The following is a 21,328-nucleotide window of genomic DNA, read 5'->3' as shown; positions in this document are numbered from 1 at the left end:
CTCTCTCTCTCTCTCTCTCTCTCTCAAAAAAATAAATAAACTTAAAAATCCAGTGTGTTTGGCAACACCCTCATGATTCTCCCTCAGCTCCCTGAGCTGAATTGACTCTGACCTCTGTACATGCAGTATCTTTGTTTTCCCGCTGAATTGTAATTACTTGTTTGTATCTTCCTAACAGTGGGTCAGGGACTGAGAATTTTTTTTTCTTTATTTCTACTATATGATCTAGTCTCAGTGAGTATGAGTGAATAAATCTGTTAGCCAAAATTAAAAGAAAGAGAGCTCACAGACCCTCAAAGAGCTTATAGTCTAGTTCTGGAAACAAAATGTCTAGAAATGAATCAAAAATGTTTTTATTTTATTTTTTTTTACAAAATAATATATACCAATTACAGATTAATAGAGAATTTACTGGATATATGAGTTGAAGAGGGGAATTATGGTGATCAATATGAAGCTGCAAATGAGTTTAAATGAATTTTTTTTAACATTTTATTTATTTTTGCGAGACACGGAGAGAGAGACAGAGTACGAGCACGGGAGGGGCAGAGAGAGAAGGAGACACAGAATCTGAAACAGGCTCCAGGCTCTGAGCTGTCAGCCCAGAACCCTAAGCGGGGCTTGAACCCATGAACTATGAGATCATGACCTAAGCTGACATTGGCCACTTAACAGATTGAGCCACCCAGGTACCCCTTTTTTTATTTTGTTTAAAAAAAAATTTTGAGTTTAAATGGAGTAAAGTTTTTATTCTAGAAAAAATCTAGTCAAAGATTTGATTAATGGAGAATGATACTCTAGGCAAGAGCAGTTGATTTGAAAGGGACCAGACAAATGTTCAATGAACAGTAAATTGAAAAAAATGGTCATAACTGACTTGATAATGGAATCATGAAAAATCAGGTTTGAAAGACAAGGGACACCTGGTATTACCTGTTTAATTTATTTTTTGTCTTACATTTTAATTCACTATGACAGTCAGGGACTTTTTAAATATTTTTTAAATATTTTAAATTATCCTAAAAGTATATGATGTAAAAATTCAGATAGTGTGTCTCCAATTACACTTTCCAGAGTAATCACTATTAGGAGATTCTTTTGTAGCCTTCCAGACATTCTTTATGTTTATGCAAGAATATGTAATATATCATACAAATATCTAGATCTATCTTGGCCCATATGTATATCTTATTTCCTTTTAGTATGGGAATAGTATACCAATAGTTTTTTAGCTGCATCATATGTCTTTCCTAGTCCCCTCTTGCTGCACATTTAGGCTATTCTTCATTTTTCACTATTTTGATAGCATATACTATGTTTTTCTTTTTTATCATATCTGGGGATCCTTAGTTACAATAAAGACATTTATTCCATTTTATTTATTGTCATAAAAGATAAATGTGGTCATCTGGTTTTATATTACTTTTTTTATAGCTTCTTCTGTTTTCTATTTTCTACATGGTAGGGGTTTTGTTTTGTACATTCCTCTTCTGATAATGTGGTATTTGAGTAGCTTTTTCTTGTAATACCACATCCCCTGTTTTCTGGTTTATCAACTTTCAACAGTAATACTGATGCCTACTCTAATAAAGTGAGGAAGTGAATACAGCTGAATATTAAGACTTTCTCCTAACATCCTTATTGATTTCTGATATTCATTGATGATTATCATTTTTATATTGTCAGAGTTTATCATTGTGTTTTTCTGTAATTATGCTGCAACAGATGTTTAACCTTAACCTAAGGTTAAGGCCCTGCTCACCTACACACCTGTCATTCCACAGCCTTATCAAGTTGAATTCCTCATTTTGGTTCAATTTTTGGTTGACTGCTTGTAATTGTTGAGTTATTTTTCACAACAGGTCAACAAGCTATAGTCCCTTGAGTTTTGAAATGTTTGAGAATGTTTTTTGTTGGGCTTTATTTATGTTTTAGGTTAGCCTCAATTTGCCTGAATTTTAGATGACTTGATTTTTCTCCTTCTTGAAATAATACTTATGCATACTACATGCAATAACCCTAATATTTTCTCTTTTATTGTATTTAATTTTTCAAAAGCTTGTTATGACCCATTAAATTAATTTCATATTATATAGCGTTTAAATAATAGTTTTAAATATAGTGTTAGAGGACATGGAGGGCATAGAGATCGAAGGTCACAGGTAGCTTCAATTCCATATGTTCTTCCAAAATATCTTCTTGCCACATCTGCTGGGTGCATGCCCTGGGGACTTGTTTTTCATGGTCTTCCATTTTGGGAGAGCAGATCAATCTGAAAGAGATCAGCTTGCTTAGTAAAGCCTCTTAGATGATTGGTTTTATTTTGATGAGTTTGTGTTTGTTTATCTCTGCTCTGCTAATTCTGCCTTTCAGCTATAACATACGTGGGAGCTTCTTTTCTTTTTTCTCTTTTTACTCCATGAAGTATCTTCAATGTAGGAGAAAATATATGTCCCGGAGGAAATATCAACTTTCTAACTCTACCTCTCCTCCAAGCTTAAGTTGGCATCTTACAAAGCTTTACCCTACAATTCCAGAATCTTACACTAGCCTTCAAACTATATTTTTTTCTGAATAAAAGTTTGTTGTCTGTAGTCTTTTGGACTCTCGATCTTAGTGAAGTGAAATGTATACCCTGCTAGAGATGTAGGCATGTATCAACTCTTGATGTACTCCCCCTTTTGGGATGGGTCCCAATTTCACTGCATGGCATAAGATTATGGTCATTTCATTTTCTAATCCTATTGTAGATAAAATTTCCTTCCCAATTTCTCAATTGCTTGTTCACTTAGAGTTTGAGGGAGGGAAATAGAGTAACCATACTCTTACTCCATCATTTACTATAATCTCTTGTTAGAGATCCTTAATGTGACAGAGATATGATGTAAATGTTCTTTAGGGAAGCCTATCCAGCAGTCATTTAAGGTATAGATTAAAGTGTTATGAAATAACATACCAAAAACATGTTACAATAATCTAGGCCAACACAGTCCAATAGAGCTTTCTGCAATGATGGAATTAGTCTTTATCTATCTACTATGTCTGCTATAGTAGTCACATGCCACATTTGGCTATAGAGCACTTGAAATGTGGTTTGTGAAACTGAGAAGCTGAATTTTAAATGTTATTTAATTGTAGTTAATTCTAATTTAAATGTTTACATCATCATGTGGCTAGTGGCCACCCTATTGGACAGTGACGGGCAAGTAATATAAATTCTGAATACTAGAGTTTGGTGAAAGAGATGGAAATAAAAGAGGGTATCCAAGAGTTATAATGGAAACAAGAAACAACAATGCTTTTATAAGGAAAGGGAGAAGAAATTTAAATTATTCAATGGCACTGTGCTGGGAAGAATGGGAAAGCCGATTGTACCATCCAATAAAAAGGACATATGATCAAGAGCTATTCTGAAAAATAGATATTTTAACAGGGTGAGGTCCCAGTGATACGAAGATCTCTAAGTGGAAATAACTATAAACAATTAGAATTCTCACACTGAACTGGGGCAGAGAGAGGTCAGAGGTTAACAAAAACAAAAACAAAAAAATCTATTTCCTTGACCTTTCTCTCCGGAGAGAGTCTCTTCTGCCTCCATACACCCCTTTCCAGATTGCCTTGTCCTCCCCCACATGGAGGGACCCTGATATATGGCATAATAATGACGGTTCAGAGAAATTGCTATTTCACCTACTGAGTGATTAATATGAGATTAGTTACTGAAACACTCAGTGGTGCAGAGAGGATCAAGGAGAAATTTAGTTTCGTCTTAGAAAGAAAAAAATACAAGATAAAATAGTGCTTTGCATACACGGAGTACTTTTCATCTGAGAATCTGTCCGTACCCAGAGCCTAATTAATGAGGAAACCTCTAAGAAAGGGAAGTGAGGAGATAAGGGGCACAGATCCCAGTGTTCTATTTCGGTGACTTTTAAAACTCGGGCCTGGTGTTTTCTTCTTTCATTAGTGCACAGTGGAGCTTTGTGCAGCCGCCATGAGATGTTCATCTTTCTGCTGAGTGATTTCACGTGAAATCTTATGAAGGCATCGCACTTAGGAGGCATAGTAACCGCACAGAACCCACCCCTGACCTTATTGATGTCCTGTGCTCTCTTTGCCATGGAAATCCATCCCTAACATCATAGTGCGGCGAGCGTTCCCTGATAATCCCGTCTGCACTGTCCCTGAAAGGACATTTTTGCTGCAGAATAGAGCGAGTCATCTTCTTTATAAAAAATTATTCAAAACAAACATCCATGAATCTAGGACTAACCTGCATTGAAAGGGGACCAGCAGGACTTCTTAACAGGTGCCCTACCGTGTAATCTCCCTTTCATCTTCATTCAGAATCCCTCGGAGATTCAAGCTCCTCTTTATATTAGTATAAATTCTTCTAATTACTTATGTATAGGGCACACGATTTGACCTAGTCAAAAGAGATATGCAACAATGTATCTTGGCATTTATTTTCATCTGTTGTGACTTAGAAATGGATGCTGGATTTTTGTCCTATACCTTCTTCTTCTTCATGTTTTTTTTTTCCTTCCCTTGTCTCCCCTGGGTGGGGGGAGGAAGGGAAGCCATTCTGCCAAAAGAGAAAATGACTTGAAAGATAAAGATAATAAACAAAGCTAGCTGCCGTGTGCAAAAAATAGGTGTTTTTCTTGAAGAGGAGAAGCTACAGAGAGAGTTCAGTTTCGTTTTGTTTTTAAATCATCCGATCTTTCTATAAATGTGCCCAGGCATGTACAGATCTTTGGTTTCTAGCCCACGACCCTCTCACACTCACAGAGCCCAGGCTCGTTCCCATCGTTTCTTGAGTTCTTACTTGTGCTGCCTGAGCCGGCCTCTGCTGGCTTCTCTCGTCCTCTATGGAGAGCACTGTGTTTGCCCAGCGATGTAAGATTCCGTTCGCTCCTCATTAGCACAGTACACCTCCTGACACCGTCAGATCGCCATGGTCCAATAAGATGCCACAGTGACCTTTCCATCTTAACACGTAACTAAGAATTCACTGATCTAACACTTTCCAGATTAAATGTCACATTCTTAAAATTCAGATGGATTTGGAATCCACCTAGGTCTATTTTTCGCTTCCATTGCCAGCAGTCTACACAGCACACTGATTAGTAGTAGCGTTTTGTAATATCACTTAAGTCTTGAGCGCTGTGGAGTTCTGCCAGTAATGTTTAATTCACTTATATGTGCCAATTCATCTCTGTCAGGAGCCTATTAATTTCTTCACTATTTTACTCTGTCCCTAGCCCCTATATAATGAGACACAATGATCCCCATTTGTGTAACCAAAAAACTTAGAATCTCTCATAAATTACCTTTGATCCCACTGCTTTTAGTGACCAGAAAGCCTCTGTATTTCTTTTTCATATTTAAATCAATTTTTGTAAGCTCTTTTCCTTAAAGGACTACACTGGAATTCTGGGGTAACAAATGGTGACATCATAGCTAAAGCATACGATTCTGATGGGCTTTTTAACATGCATCCCTCTCCCAAGGAAGGCTTCCATAATATCACACCACAGATGTACTGTTCCCACAGGCACAGCCCATTTGTAGGAAGGGAGTTTTCATGAAAATCAGCCACTGACTCTGCAGTCAGTCCAGTCATCTGTGTGGGCAAGATGTCAAAATACCTATAGCATCGTTGTAGAAGTAAAGACCCTGCAACAAATAAAAGTCAGAGATTAAGACAAATTAACCCCATGGATATGCTGTTGGCATTTCTACATGGTGTGATCTTGGGTTAACAGGAAAGTAACGGCTAAGTGACTGATTAGGAGGAATCAACATACGTTCAGGAGAGTCTATCATTGTATTGCCACATAAGATTCACATATGTCTGTGCTACCTGTTCTATGTTTTATTTTGTTTTTTTTAGGATTGGAGCAAAACATCAGGAGCTAAGGGAAAAACAGGCAAGAGGTCTTATTGACTATGCTGCTGGTGGAATTGGATCACTGCATGATATGGACGATGATGAAATGGACCCCAATTATGCCAGAGTGAACCACTTCCGGGAACCATGTGCATCAGCAAATGTCTATAGGTCACCATCTCCACCTCGGGCTGGACCTCTAGGTTACCCTCGGGATGGCCGTCCACTATCTCCAGAGAGAGACCACTTAGAGGGCCTCTATGCCAAAGTCAACAAACCGTACCATCCGCCGATGCCAGTTGACAGGTAACATGACTTATTGAAAGACAAATATAGTTTTAATTCAGTAAGTTTCAAATCATCTCTACTGCTGAAGCAGATAAAAATATATCTGTAAGGTATCAGCCATCAAAAATAACAAAAGAGCCAGCTGTAAGTGGCATGAATGAATAGTAGTCATTGAGTTCATGGTGCAACAGAGAGCAGTTTTTGAATGAATATTGTGACAGAGGACTAATGATGAAAACTCTGAGGGACACTTATCCTGTCTCCTAAAAGTCCTACTGTGAAAGACTTATTCAAGACAGCCTGACACTGGGAGTGAGGAGTCAGAGAAGAGAATGGTGACTTCTGTGTAGGTATAATGGAGGTGGGATTATAGACCGCTGCACAGGTGCAGAGGACCTTGAAAAGCAAGGTTGGGATTTTACACTCAAGGAAAATGTGATCCTGTATAGATTTTCATGGATGATCAGAGGTAGAAAAGGAGATAATCTTGGCAATAGGAGTTTGATGAAGTAGAGAAAGATAAGAGGTGACAAGGCCAAGAATCTTTAGGCTTAGCAGCTAGGGAAAGAGATAATAAGACCATCTGTCAGTACAATTGAAGTAGGTAGGGAAGAAGATGGTTTCAAGCCCACCTCCTGCCAAAAGTAAAATGTCTCATCTCTTGAAACGCTGATATAAGAGAGTTTTGGTCAGTATACATTGTTAGGTGACCCCTGGAATTACACACGCCAGGAGTTGACTGACCTTGACTTAATGGGGCGGTAGCTTGCATTCTGGAGGGAAGAGGTGAGGGGGAAGGGTGGCAGACACAAAGAGCTCTCATTCTAGATGAAAAAAAGACTTGTTTTCCAGATTTCTTTTGGTCCTGACAACCACCCAGCCCCTATTAGTAACCAGCTCTTGTGCGATAGCGTGATATACTGCATCTGTTTGCCGTTTACATCTCCCCAGCTGGGTGATATTATGCACTTTCAATTAGGTTGGGGAGAGGAAGGGAAATCATGGCATTTTTATGCAGACTGTAAAGTGTAGCTTCACAAGACTGATTACCTTTCAGAGCCTTTCCAATAACCAAGTGGGAAGGAAGGAGCAATTTTTAATCCTTACTGTCAAGCTTCCAGGTTGATAGTATTAAAGAAAGATGGTCAAGTTTTTCTTTGGGATAAAATGAAAATATAAATTCCTATGACTGTGTGAGACAGCCCCAATAACTAAACTGTTAATTCAAACAACTGATTAAGAGTTGGCCTTTTCTTCTAAGTCTTCATATAGGATTGAATTTTTATCATGTAAATAAAAATACCGCTCATGAGCCGCTTCTGGCCCAGAGCAAAGCCAATCTTACTTTCCCTAAATCAAACAGGTCTTCATAGCAATACCCTTTGTGTGTACCCACTGCTGAAATTCCAGCACAGAGGCCTGTTTCTAGGAAACTCCAAAGCCAATATTCTCCCTCTACTAATTCCATGGAAATAAACATGAGGGATTCGATTAAAAAAATGTTCACTGTCCAAATACATGTGAAAGATTCTGAGTTAAGCCACACCTAGCAGGTTTGCTTACTGCCATCTCCATATCCCCAATATGCTAATATGCATTGTAAGCCTCTAAAAAGGCGCATACAGCAATCAGCAGTATCACTTTCCAAATTTTTGTCTCCTCACACTTTTTTTTTCCTAGAGCTATGGTTATATTTTGGAATACAAAGAGGCTCTATCCTAAGCTAATTTTCACTATATGGCTTTGACCAGTAAAGAAACTTCTTAGAAAAATGTTACCTATAGCCAGTATAGAACGATACCAAAAATATTGTTTACTCCCCAACCCAGAGATATGTATACATGATAGTCTTTCCTTTGGCTCTGACCCTGTTGTATTAATAAATGATCTGAAGCTCTGTCTTCAGTGGAGTTTCAGTCACTTGTCATATTTTTGGATAATAGATCAAAGTATGATTCATTACACCAGAATTATCTTTGTTCTGCTCTTCGCTTTCATTGTATTTAAAGATTATTCTGCTCTTTGTTCTTTCAGTCTTAAAACAAGCCGGTTTTGTCTTGGCACACAATAGTGCTCAGTAACATTACCTGGTATCATCATTGTTATTATTATTATTGTCCTTTATCAGTGAAACTTTCAACTTTCCTGCTATGCCTGCAACCAGGCAAGTGTAAGAGGAGAGCTGCTGGAGGCATATCCAGACAGCGTCTGTTTGCAGGAACTGTGTTTGCACACCCACCTTATGTGCACTGAGAGGCATGTCATTGGTTTTGTCGTCTCTTTGGTCTTTCATTCAACAAACACTCATTTGGCATCTACTGTCTTCTAGCTACTGGAGTAAGTTCTAGGGAAGATGCAATGATGACTAAGAAATGGCCCCAGTCCAGAGGAAGTTGTGCTCTAGTTAGAAAGGGACCAACACATATGGAAATAGATCATTGCAACGTAATATAAATAGAAGAAGAAGCTTTTCTAACTCTGCTCGTCAGGAAGGGTCTTCAAAAGGAAGTGATATTTGGACTGGCTCTAGAAAGATTAGTAAATATTGACCATATCCAATTAAAAAAAAACCTGTTTTCCTTATAGAATAATTAGGACATACAAGGGCAAAGTGGCCTGAAACAGCATGGCATAGTAGGGAAGCTCAGAAGCATCCTGCACATGGAGTATGGATAAGAAAGAAAGTAATATGAATAGGAAATTAGTCTGGAAAACAGGTTAGAGCCGTATTATGAATGAATAGGTTCTAGGTTATGTTCACATCTATTGATTGGTAGTAGCTGTCTGGAAATCTGTAATTAGAAAGATTCTGAAGTTATACTTAAATCATGGTGTCCACGTTGGGTTCCAGAAGTTTGATGGAAGATGTGTGCAATAGGTATTCATATATTGGCTAATCCCATGGACAGTGGGAGCCATCAAAGTGTCATAATTGGGGAATGAGCTGATAGCTTTGTACTTGAGGAAAATAGCTGTGTCAGTTTGATGGCTGACGGAGAGGAATGTTTAGACTCTAAGACAAATTAAAACATGATTACAGTATTGGAAGCTGGGAAGGGCCTGGAATAAGAGAGTGACATTGGATACCAGAGAAAATAAGAAACAGCCAAAACTTTAGCTTCAAACTAAGAGGAAGATGTTTAGCAGAGACCACAGAGGTGAGACTTTCAAATACTTCAGAGAGATCAGTAGAAAGAGAACTAAAAAGAGGATTTAGGAAATAGTCACTAAGAGGTCTTCAATTAATTTAGAGAGAACAATTTTCGTAGATAGGTAGGAACAGAGGGAAATTGCAATGTGATGAGAATTGATAAAGCAGTAAGAACTTAGCAAGACTGGTGATAAAGAGAGCAGTGTTGTTATGAGATGGAAACGTGGCGGGGAGGGGTGCCTGAACGGCTTGGTTGGTTAAGCATCCAACTCTTGATCTCGGCTCAGGTCCTTATCTCACGGCTCATGAGACTGAGCCTGCATCAGGCTCCATACTGACAGCAGAGTGCCTGCTTGGGATTCTCTCTCTCTGTCTCTCTTTACCCCTCTGCTGTCCACACACATGCGCACGCATGCGTGCGCGCACACACACACACAAACACACACACACACACACATTCTCTCTCTCTCTCTTAAGATAAATAAATCAACGTTTTTTAAAAAGATGGAAAGGGTTGCACTTTAAAGTTCCTTACATAATAATACAATTGACCCTTGAACAATTCAGGGGTTAGGGACACTGCACCCTGTGCAGTCAAAACTCTGCATGCAACTTTTAACTCCCTCAAAACTTAACTACCAATAGCCTACTGCTGACCAGAAATCTTACCAATAACATAGCTAATTAACACATATTTTATATTTTATATGTATTATATACTATACACTTACAATAAAGTAAGTAGAGGGGGAAAATGTTGAGACAATACATTTATAGTACTGTATTTATTTTTAAAAATCGGTGTATAAGTGGAACCAAACAACTCAGGCAAGTGTTGTTCAAGGGTCAACTGTATTTCAGAGTTAACCTGAGAATTCAGAGGCCATCCAGAGTAACCTAATATTATCATTGCAGAAACTGAGGCCCAGAGAAGATGAGTGACTTGCCCAAGTCACATAGCATGGAGTTAGGATTTTATTCTAGATTTCTTTATGTTGTACAATCTTCTTTTCCCTACACCACACCACTATATAGACCCACACTCTCATTTCCTACTTAAGGAAACTACCCAGACTGGGTTGGCATCCATTTGGCTCCTGGCTTGCTAATGGCAGCTTAAATCCTGGGCTTTGGAATGAGACTGATCGGCGTTCAACCCTCTTCCAGATAGTACTGCGTGACTTTTAGGTTAACTTTTCTGAGATGCCATGTCTCATCTTCATGCATATAATTCAACAAGCCCTGAGTCCATCAGGGAACAAGGAGGAAGATGGATACCTTTCTGTGGAACTCACGGTCCAGTGGAGGCCACAAAGATGTATACATGCACTGAGAGCACAGTGTGAAAAGTGCCACTATATTGGAAACACAGGGTGACCGCTGCAGCTGGAGCTGGTGGGCAGGAGGCACAGAGAACAGTATAGGGGTGAGAGAAAGCGTGGTATGTTACAGGAACTACGAGAAGCTCAAGAAAATAGAACCTGAGTCAGAGAGTAAATGGCAAAAGATAAAAATGGGAGGGTCTGAGAGCTGGGCAAAAGCCTTGCTGGGGATTTTGGACTCTATCCTGAAAGGTGGGGCAGGGGTAGGGTAGGGAAAGCCTCACTTAGAGTGTCACATACTCACTTAGTGTGTCACATAATCCGGGCCTCAGCCTACTATTACATGGCAATTTACCCTGCCCTCCTTATTTGCAAAAGGAGGATTATCATAACAACCTTACGTGTTATGATGATTAAATGCAATTTTACATTTTGCAATTTTTGGTATCTCTATATAAAACTTGTATTTCTACCAGATGTTTCTCTATGTCACAGGAACATTTTCTATGTGTGGCCCCAAGTGGCTAATAGGGGCCCCTAACTTCTGCCTTTTACCTACCTGCTTCTCAAAGCTTGTCTCTGGATCTTCAGGCTTTCTCAGAGAAACTTGGCTTAGAAAGGATTCATCTGTAAATGATGGTGGCTAAAAACACTCCCTATCACTACGACAGAATCACTGGACTGGATTCTCATGGTGCTGCTGCTTTCACGATTTGAATACCGCAGGGGTAAAGTCCTGTCTCCATATGTCTGACAGATACTTGCGGTAGAATGTGCTGCTTTCTCACTGAAACACCAGCCATTGAAACGCTCCCAGAGTATATGAACATTAAGCCTTTATGTTTGAGTGAGCTTAGAATAGTCCCAAGTAGGGGGAGCAGACAGCACCCACGGCACTAACACGGCTGCAGTTTTGCATTTGTTCACATGATTCCTTGCCATTCTTACTAGAGGTTGCCAAATATGTTTTACCCTAACAGTAAAAATGCTTTTGGGTGTTAACTCCTCAAAATATGTGCACTTGTTTCTAAATGATATATACTTATGTACTTACTAATGATATTCTATGCATGATAGATCATATTATAAAATACAGAAATTTTAAAAAGAATGAGATTTTTTTTGACCATGAATAATGAATGGTTCTATTTCATTCTCACCTCAAATGTACACACAGCTCATTTTGGAGACCACTGGTCTCAACTCCAGGTTCCATAAGGAATAGACCTTGAATGCTTTGGTTCACCATCATCTCCTCAGTCCCTAGAGCAGTCTGTACTCAATGGATAGTTTTTGGATGAATGAATGAATGAGTGAATTAATGAATCATTTCACAGAATCTTAGAGTTGAATGAGACTTTAGGGAGTCAAGCCTCACATCCCATCCATCAGAGGCATCTTCTCCAAAAAATCCCACACCAGATGTCATGTAACCGTGTTGTCATACTTACAGAGACAAAAATTCATGAGACACCCCTTTTTTCTTTCAGATTACTCTAATTGATGTAGAAGTACCACTTTCTATCCACCCAAATGCTGTCTCCATGCAATATTTACTATAAATCCTGACTTGACCTTCCTAGACACAGAATCTAAGCCTCTCTAGTAGTTCTTCCTTCAGATATTTGAAGTGACTGTTATGACCACCTTCATTAACAAACATTTACTGAGCTCTAAATATGTCCCAGGCTCTGTATTTAGAACTAGCCTTATAAGGATGAAGAAAACAAATTGCATAGCCTTGAGAAATGCAATCATTTATCTAATATAAATTCCTCTAGCTGCACTAATTATTTAAGTTATAACATGGGTTATAGCTGTAACCTTCTTGGTAGCCATATTCTGAATAGTTTCAAAGCTATTGAGTTTATGATTATCTTCTGATGAGCATGGCATAGAGAATTGAATGCCATATTTAAGATATACTGGGGCAAAAAAGGCATAGAAAAGCAATGGAACTCTGGCATCTTTTGATCTTAATTCATTGTACTTATTAATGCAGCCTTAACTTTTATGTAAGCTGTCATTATTGGCTTATAGTGCACTTTCTAACTAAAAGCCCTATTGCTATTTTGAGTTGCTATCAAGACAAATATTCCCAAATATATTGTGCAACATCCTATATTTGTACCATTATTTCTTTAAACAAAAGATAGTCTCTTTGTCCTAGTTAAATGTTTACTTCTTAGGTTTAGCCCATTGTTGTAGCCAATAAAGATATTTTAAAGTATTGATTTTCACCCTCTAATATATTAGCTATCCTTCCTAGGTTTATACCATCCTCATACTTAATCATTGTGGACTCATCCATGTCATTGATAAGATCGTTGATCAATGTCAAGTATAATCCCTACAACTCATCACTCAAGACCTCCATTAATCAACACTCTTTGGGATGTTCAGTTCACTATTAACCCAGTCTACTATTATTTGTGGCAGACTTTGTCAAATACTTTAGTGATATTGAGGTACACTGTGTTTGTGAGAAACCCTTGATTTACCAATCTAATAACCCTGACAAGAAAGGGAATTACTTGTTCTTGGTGAATCCTACAGCTTTTGTTCTCTTCCAGATATTCACAAATATGTTCATTTAAATTTAATTATGCAAAATGACACCTTTCTGTGGTCCACTATAAAACTAGGCACCTAATGTCTGCATATTACATGCTTATTGACTAACATACTGTAGCTGTAAAATTAAGGTGGCCAACAGCACACAGCTCCTCCATATTTCAGTTATGCAGCCTTGATTCACTGATGTTTGTAGGAAACTTTTATTGAGTTGTATCCCATAGATCACACAAAGAATTTTAGAAACTATCTTACCCGCAAGGAACTCAGTATAATAGCTGGAATGATCTCTTAAACAAATAATTACAATATAATGTGTTCCATTAGAAGAGAGGTACATAAAGAACATATTATAAAATTATAAAAATCATTAAATCACATATGCATTCAATTCAGGAAAGACCTGAGATGGTGGGTCATATTTCTAGGAACTTGTTTCAAATGTATTAATTTTTCAAAGCCTCAGTTTCCTCACTTTAAAATGGAGATATGAGTATACCCTATTTCCTATGAATTGTTTGTGGAATAAATGAAATTAGCCCCATGCCTGGTTTCATAAATATTGACTATAATTATTTAAGAAGATCATTAGACTACATATTATTGGATTATATTATATATTATTGGGCTATATATTAAGAAAGTTATTGAACTAAATATAATTTATTTAGGAAGGCTATTGATTATATCCAGTTGTGGACCCTTAAAGTCGTGGGTTTGGAACCTGTTAGATTCTATTTGTTTCATGGTCACATGGTTGATATTTAATTCTGAATTCCAGCCAAAACTCTTGCCGCTATATTTTAATCATAAGAATTAAAAAGTAGAAACATGAAAACTAGAAAACAGCTCAGATTCTTTTAGATCAGTCACTTGCATATGTGAAGAGCACAGCTATTACACACTTACCTCCTTTGTCAACTGCTGTTTAAAAATCATACCTACCTCATCAGATGTCCCTAACCTTGCCATCACAACTACAACATTATCTTCCTGCCACTTGAATCTCCACTTAGTTCATGCTTCAGCTCAATAGTTGACTCTTGAATAAGATGAGACCAGATTTTGTGAGCCCCAGAAGTCATATCCCATTTGGCTGCAAACAACCAAAAATTTAACTGATATATTTCTCTCACCTTTTCAAAAATTTAGGTGGTTTGGGCCTTGTTAAGTGACCTCTTTCCATTTTTTTTTCTTCTGTTTTCCTAGCAGTTAAACCATTTTTTCATGTTACATCATGATTCTAAGAAATCTGTTGCAACTTCAGGGTTCATGTCCACTTTCAAAGAAGACAGGCACAAATAGCCAATGGAATATGCCAGTCAAGTCTATCTCTTTGAAAAAATTTCCCGGAAGATGCCAACAACTTCTCAGTAGAAAAAAACTATATTTAAACAACTCTTAAAGGTGCAGGAGGATATTGAGAAATAGTATTTCATCCTCAGCAAACAAAGACAAGAGGGAAAGGAGCTGCAAGTAGCTTGTAGGAGCCATCCCATGGCATCCACCACAAACAGATAACCTTTAGATGACTTTTCTGCTTTGTTTTTTACTTCCATTAATAATGCAAAAGTTATAGATTAATTCTATACTGCACTCCGTTCAAATATATTATTAACTTCCTGTGGGAGGCTATCCTTATTATGTAGACCCTCTTTTATAGCTGAGACCAAAATATATCAGTCTGAGTAACTTATAGTATCACTTAAGTAAAGCAAATGAGGGACATACATTCTTAGTTTTCATAACCACTGAGAAGTATGTTTTGGAAAATTCTGAGATCAGGGTGATGAAGAATAGAAAAAGTGTTAGCAAGAAAGCTTCCTAGCCAGGAGTGAACAGCTGGGTGTGAAAATATCTTGTGCTATTTGGGCATGCAGAATAATTGATATCTAGTTTCTTGATTCCAGAGATTTGTCCCTTCATTGAGGCATGGCTCTGTCATGCATAGCTCATGCCTCTGTTGATGTTTGTTCCAGTCCCTCTCTAGTGATTTTCCTTTTATGTTTAGTTTAGTGTAATGGTTTTTTGCTCTCATTTCTAACTCACAGTTTTGTGAGACTGTGTATAGGGTCTTGAACAATAAATACAATAGATGACTTGGAGATGTATTTTTAGTTTCTACAAACATTGCCAAAGTAATCTCATTTCAGTTTGGGAATCCCAGTGATAAATGCCGTTTCCATAGAGAGTTAAAATTCATCAGTTGAAAAAAGCAATCAGTTTTTTTTTTCCTTAGAACATATTACCATCAATTTTTAAGTGACTTTTAAACAATAATGAGAAATCTCTTAATGAAAGAATCTCTATGACCAGATAAGTGCTAATAGTAACTGACATACCATTAACTCTACTTTCCTCCATCCCCTCTCTTTAAAACTTGATGTTCTCATTAATTTTTTTCTTTTCCATCTTCTGAGAGCCCTACTCTTGGGATTATGCTAGACTTGTGTCTGCCTAAGTTGTCAGCTTCCAGGGGTGACAAATGTAGATAACCTTCTCCTTTATTATACATGAGCTAGACAAGGAGGGTTAGTACTTAGTGACCATCCATCTGCAAGACCTCCACCCCCTTGCCACCTTCAACCACTGGTCGTAAGTAGACACATTTGAGGAATGCTTGCCAAAGGGTTACTCTTATTTCTTAAAGCTGTCATTTAAGCACTGACTTGACTGTTTTTCAAACAAATGACCTGATCCTTAAGATATATTTATCTAACTTATCCAGTTTACCAAGAGAAGGTGGGAGGGAGCGTGCAGAATTTCTTTACACATGTAAACAACACAGAGAATAGAGCAGAATATAGTCTTCTGTCCTCTTGGGGGATTCAGCTGATATTTTGGAATATTAATGGTAGTATGCTATAATAAGGGTAAGCCAAAGATGCTATAGGACCACTTGAGAGGGGCATTGGATGCAGATCTGGGTGGTTAAAGAAGGCTCTCTGAAGGAATTTATATTCTGACCTAAACAATAAGCAGAAATTAATTGAGCAGACAGAAGAGCATGTGCAAAGAGCCAAAGAAAAAATATAGTGCATTTACGGAACTACATATAACAGAATATATAGAGTGCGGTATGTAAATTAGGCCCGCTGGAGGCAAGAAATGAAGGTCAACATAAGCCATACTCTTAAAGGCCATAATCATCTAAGATAAAACATAGTCTTTAGCTCAAGAGCAACAGGGAACCCTTGAAATAGGGCTGTCATGTTCAGATTTGTGCTTTACAAGGATAACAGAAATCCTGTAGAGTAGGTATCTATGAAAACTTGATGTTCTCATTAATTTTTTCTTTTCCATCTTCTGAGAGCCTTATTCTTGGGATTATGCTAGACTTGAGTGTACCTAAGTTCTCAGCTTCCATTAGTAGCAAATATAGATAACCTATGAGAAACGAGAAGCTCAGAAAAATTAAGAAAATTACCTATGGTGCCATAAGTAATAAGTTGGAATAGCCAGTGTTTAGACCCAGATATAAATCCAAAAGCCATACATGACCTTCCACCTATGCTGGGTTTTTTCAAACTACAAGTTGTAACTTATAAATACACCTTGAAATCAATGTAGCAGGATCAATCAGCTTGTTTTTAAGAAAATAGGATACAAAAGATCATTGTATAACTTATATTTAATAATTTTAATTAGATTCTATGTGTATGTAAAATGTACAGTGTGTATATATGCAGAGGGTATGTAGCTGAGGACTGGGACATGATGCAAAATGCATTGGTCCCCGGAGATTGCAGTAAAACATGGTTGAAGCCACTAAGCATGTGCAAAAAACATGCATGTTGTTCCTCACCTGCCAGACGTCCTGCTGTCCCTCATTCATTCATTCATTCCATCAAAAGAATACTAGATGCCTATCATGTGCAAAGTACCCTACTCAAGCCTGTGGAGGTACAAAGACCTATCAGAATCCTTGGGCTTTGACTTACCTCTCTATAGTAGTGCTAGATTTGTGTTAATCTACCACACTTACTCCAGGCCTCTTGTGACCTGTGGTTTGGATTAATCTATTAAGCTAAGCCACATACCTTTTCATTATAGTCTTTGCTGATGTTAAAGACAGATTCCAAAGTGCCCTCTTTATAATTTCTGTATTTAATGCAATGTGTAATCAGGTATAGGCCATTGTTAGGTCAATTGCTTTCCTATATTTATCTTTTCAAACAATAAATAATCAGTGGGATGAGAAAGGGCAGTAAAAGATAGTTTTAATGTTAGTACTCATAAATATCCAAGATCTCAAAGAGATGTTTTAATATTTATATGCTGTGGAATACCATCCTCTCTGGAGAGCTGACTGAGGATTGATACGAACCCATCCAGAAATAGAATTCAAGAGATGTAATTTTACACAGACTTTTAATTAATCCTGAGCAAGCACTCTGGATTCCCTTAAACTTGGCCATTCCTCAGACTCTCGCTTTCCAAATTGCTAAGATCTCTGAGCACAAAGCTAGGAGAAACATTCTCTTCAATGCAAATACAGTGGATTTTCTACATTGAGGTCAATAGGTGGTCCAGACCTGAGCCAGAGCAAAGTCTGACTGGATATTCTTATGCCACTTTCTCTACTGATTGTGTACCTTCTCATTAGCTTAGTTTCCTCATCTATAAAGTGAGCATAAGCATAGTGCCTACATAAGACTGTTATAAGAATTTAACTATAGGGGTGCCTGAGTGGCTCAGTTGGTTAAGCAGCCAACTTCAGCTCAGGTCATGATCTCACAGTCCATGGGTTTGAGCCCTGCATCAGGCTCTGTGCTGACAGCTCAGAGCCTGGAGCCTGCTTCAGATTCTGTGTCTCCTTCTCTCTTTGCCACTCCCCAGTTCACACTCTGTCTCTCTCTCTCTCTCTGTCTCTCTCAAAAATAAATAAACGTTAAAAAAATTTTTAATTAACTACATATATACATACTATATACAGATGTATACAAAAAAAGCATCTGTCAGTTAATAAGAATCATTCAAGCTTAAGTTAATATTATATATGATAGTAGGTAGGCGTTTACATCATTCTACCATTAAGATTGCTAGGAATCACCTGGAATGAATTGAAGTTGGGTGGAGAATTCTAAATGGCTCTTTCTTCTTCATTTAGTAGATTTTGCTTTTTACTAAGGTGGGGTATTTCTTGCCAACATGATTTCATGTATTTTTATTTGCTTTCCTTATAACCATATGCTTATAGTATACATAGTGACATTCTGTATAGTCATAGTTATTTTTAATTCATTATTCTTGACTTTTTATAAAGTCACAGGAAGTTCCAAATATAGTACAGAGAAATCCTTGTACTCTTCACCAAGTTTTCTCCAATAGTCATATCAATAAAATTAATTATGGTACAATATGAAAACCAGGAACTTGACAAGATACTGAACTATTTCATCATCACAAAGATATTTCCCATGCTACCCCTTTATAGTTTCACACCTTTCTTACCACCAACTCCAACCATTGGCAACCACTAATCTGTTTTCCAAATCTGTAATTCTGTCATTTCTAGAATACTACCTAAGTGGAATCAAATAGGGAACAATGTGACTTTTGAGATTGGCTTTTTTCACACATCTAGATGACCTTGAAATCCATCCAAGCTCTTGTAGGTATCAGTAGTTTGTTCCTATGTATTGCTGAGTAACATTCCATGGTATGGATGCATGACAATTTGTTCAATCATTTGCCTATTGAGGGACATTTTAGTTGTTTCTGGTTTGCTGCTATTGCAAGTAGAGCTCTATAAGTAATCATTTACAGGTTTTTGTGTGAACATAAGCTTTATTTCTTCCTTTTATATCTGTTAGGCCTTTTATTTCCTTTTCTTGCCATATTGCACTGGCTAGAATTTCCAGTACTATAGTGAACAGCAATGTGAGAACAAATATTCTTGACTACTTCTTGATATTAGCAGAAAAGCATATGATCTTTCCCCAATTGAGTATCATGTTAGGCATCGGGTTTTTTGTATATATATTTATCAAATTAAGGAAATTATCCTTTATTTCTAGTTTTCTTAGGGGTTTTTTCATCATAAATGGATGGTGAGTTTTGTCAATGATGTTTCTGCTTCAAGTGATGTGATCATATGATTTTTCTATTCTAGCCTATTAACATTTTGGGTTATCTTTATGCCTTTTCAAACATTGAGCCAGCCTTGCATCCTGGAATAAAATCTATTTGGTCATGATATATAATTCTTTTCATATATTACTTACTTTCATTTGCTAATATTTTAATAAGAATTTTACATCTACCGTCACGAGAGATATTGATCTGTAGCTTTGTTTTCTTTTGTTTTGTACTCTCACTGGGTTTGGTACCAGGATTCATTGGCTTCACTGAATGGGAAGGAAAGTGTTACCTCTTCTTCTTTAAGGTGTCAAATTTATATAGAGAGTTGTTCATAGCATTTCCTTATTGTTCTGTTGATAGAATGTTCCCTTACTGAACTGCAGAGCCTGTTGTACTATCACCCTCCATTTCATTTTTGACATTTGTAATTTGTGTCCTCTCTCTTTTTCTGCCTTGTCAGTCTTGGTGGAGCTGTCAATTTGATTGAAAACAAACAACCAGCTATTTATTTTGCTTCATTCATTTCCTCTATTATTTTTCTATATTTCCAGTTTTATTGATTTCTGTTCTTTATTATTTCCTTCCTTATACTTGCTTTGTTGGGTTTCTTTTTCTCTTTTTTCCAGTTTCTTAAAGTAGGAGTTTAGATTTTGCATTCAAGACTTTTTTTTTTTCTACCGGAACCATTTAATGCTATAAATTTCTCTCCAGCTCAGTTTTAGCTGTACCCTATATATTTTGACATATTGTGCTTGGATTTCATTCAGTTCACTGTTTTTTAATTTTTCCTTAAGGCTTCTCTGATCCATGGATTATTTAGAAGTGTGTTGTTTCATTTCCAAATAACGGGAGATTTTCTGTTGTTGTTGTTGTTGTTGTTGTTGTTGTTGTTGTTTGATTTGATCCCATTTTTGTCAGAGAATATGCTCTGTAGATTTTTTACTTTCTAGTTCAAATTAAAATAACCTCCTATCATTGTAGATTTATTCATTTCTCCTTTTAATCTTAGTTAACAAATGTTTTCTTTATATATTTTGAAGCTTGTTATTAGGTTCATAAAACTGTATGGTTGTCATGTATTCCTGGAAGATTGACCCTTTGCCACATTATTGGCCTTTTACTACATTATTCTTAGTAATGACTACTACTTCAAAGTCTACTCTGTCTACTATTTATATAGCTGTACCATCTTTCTTTTGCTTAATATTTGGTTAGCATATGTTTTTCATCTTTTTACTTTCAACATTTCTGGATCTTTGCATTTAGAGTATGTCTTTTACATGAGGCATGTAATTAGATTTTGTTTTGTCTTGATATCCAGTCAATCTGTATTTTAATTGTAGTATTTAGGTGGTTTACATTTAATGATACTGCAGATATAATTTGTTTTAAATCTCTAAATTATTCTCCATTTTATACTTTCCCATCCATGGGAAAGTTTATTGTTTATTTTTGTCTCATTTTTTTCTTTTTAAAATGTTTTAACCAAGAATTTTATATGATTCAATTTTGTTTAACCTCTGTGAGTTTGTTATGCATTCTTCTACTCTCCTTTTATTTCCTTTTATACTCAAAAGATGATAACATGCATTCTTGATTTATTGTATTTCAAAATAAAGTAGTAGAGCAAAACCTTGGTTTGTGAGCATAAATAGTTCCAGACACATGCTTGTAATTATTCACTTGTATATCAAAGCAAATATCCCCTTAAGAGATAATGGAAACTCAGATGATTCATTCAAAATATTCATATAAAACTGATTACAATGCTATGATATAATACAAAATAATAAAGAAAATACAAACTCTACAGAAAAATAAACAAATTAACCTGCACTTACCTTTGAAAACCTTCATGGCTCGTGTGAGGGAGATAAGTGAGAGGAGGGTTATTGTGTAGGGTGACTTTCACTATCACTAACAGAATCACTGCTATCTGTTGACTCCATGAAATCTTTTCCTGCATGGCGGCCATCGTGTATGCTCAAGATGTTGACTACAGTACAGTATTAATAA

At 36.9% G+C, this 21,328-nt stretch overlaps 1 protein-coding gene across 1 annotated transcript in view; it reads left to right on the top strand.

Moving 5' to 3' along the window:
- The window catches only part of PARD3B (par-3 family cell polarity regulator beta), a 1,000,837-nt gene that overhangs the window by 835,134 nt on the left and 144,375 nt on the right, over nucleotides 1-21,328 (top strand). Inside the window, exon 21 of the mRNA XM_029934009.1 lies at nucleotides 5,897-6,199. Coding sequence (XP_029789869.1) covers nucleotides 5,897-6,199 — 303 coding nt within the window. The remainder of the gene's footprint in view (nucleotides 1-5,896; nucleotides 6,200-21,328) is intronic.

This window comes from Suricata suricatta, chromosome 3 (assembly GCF_006229205.1).
Source record: "Suricata suricatta isolate VVHF042 chromosome 3, meerkat_22Aug2017_6uvM2_HiC, whole genome shotgun sequence".
Classification (NCBI taxonomy): domain Eukaryota; kingdom Metazoa; phylum Chordata; class Mammalia; order Carnivora; family Herpestidae; genus Suricata; species Suricata suricatta.
Note: the sequence above shows the minus strand (reverse complement) of the source record. Positions and strands in the feature narration are given on the sequence as shown.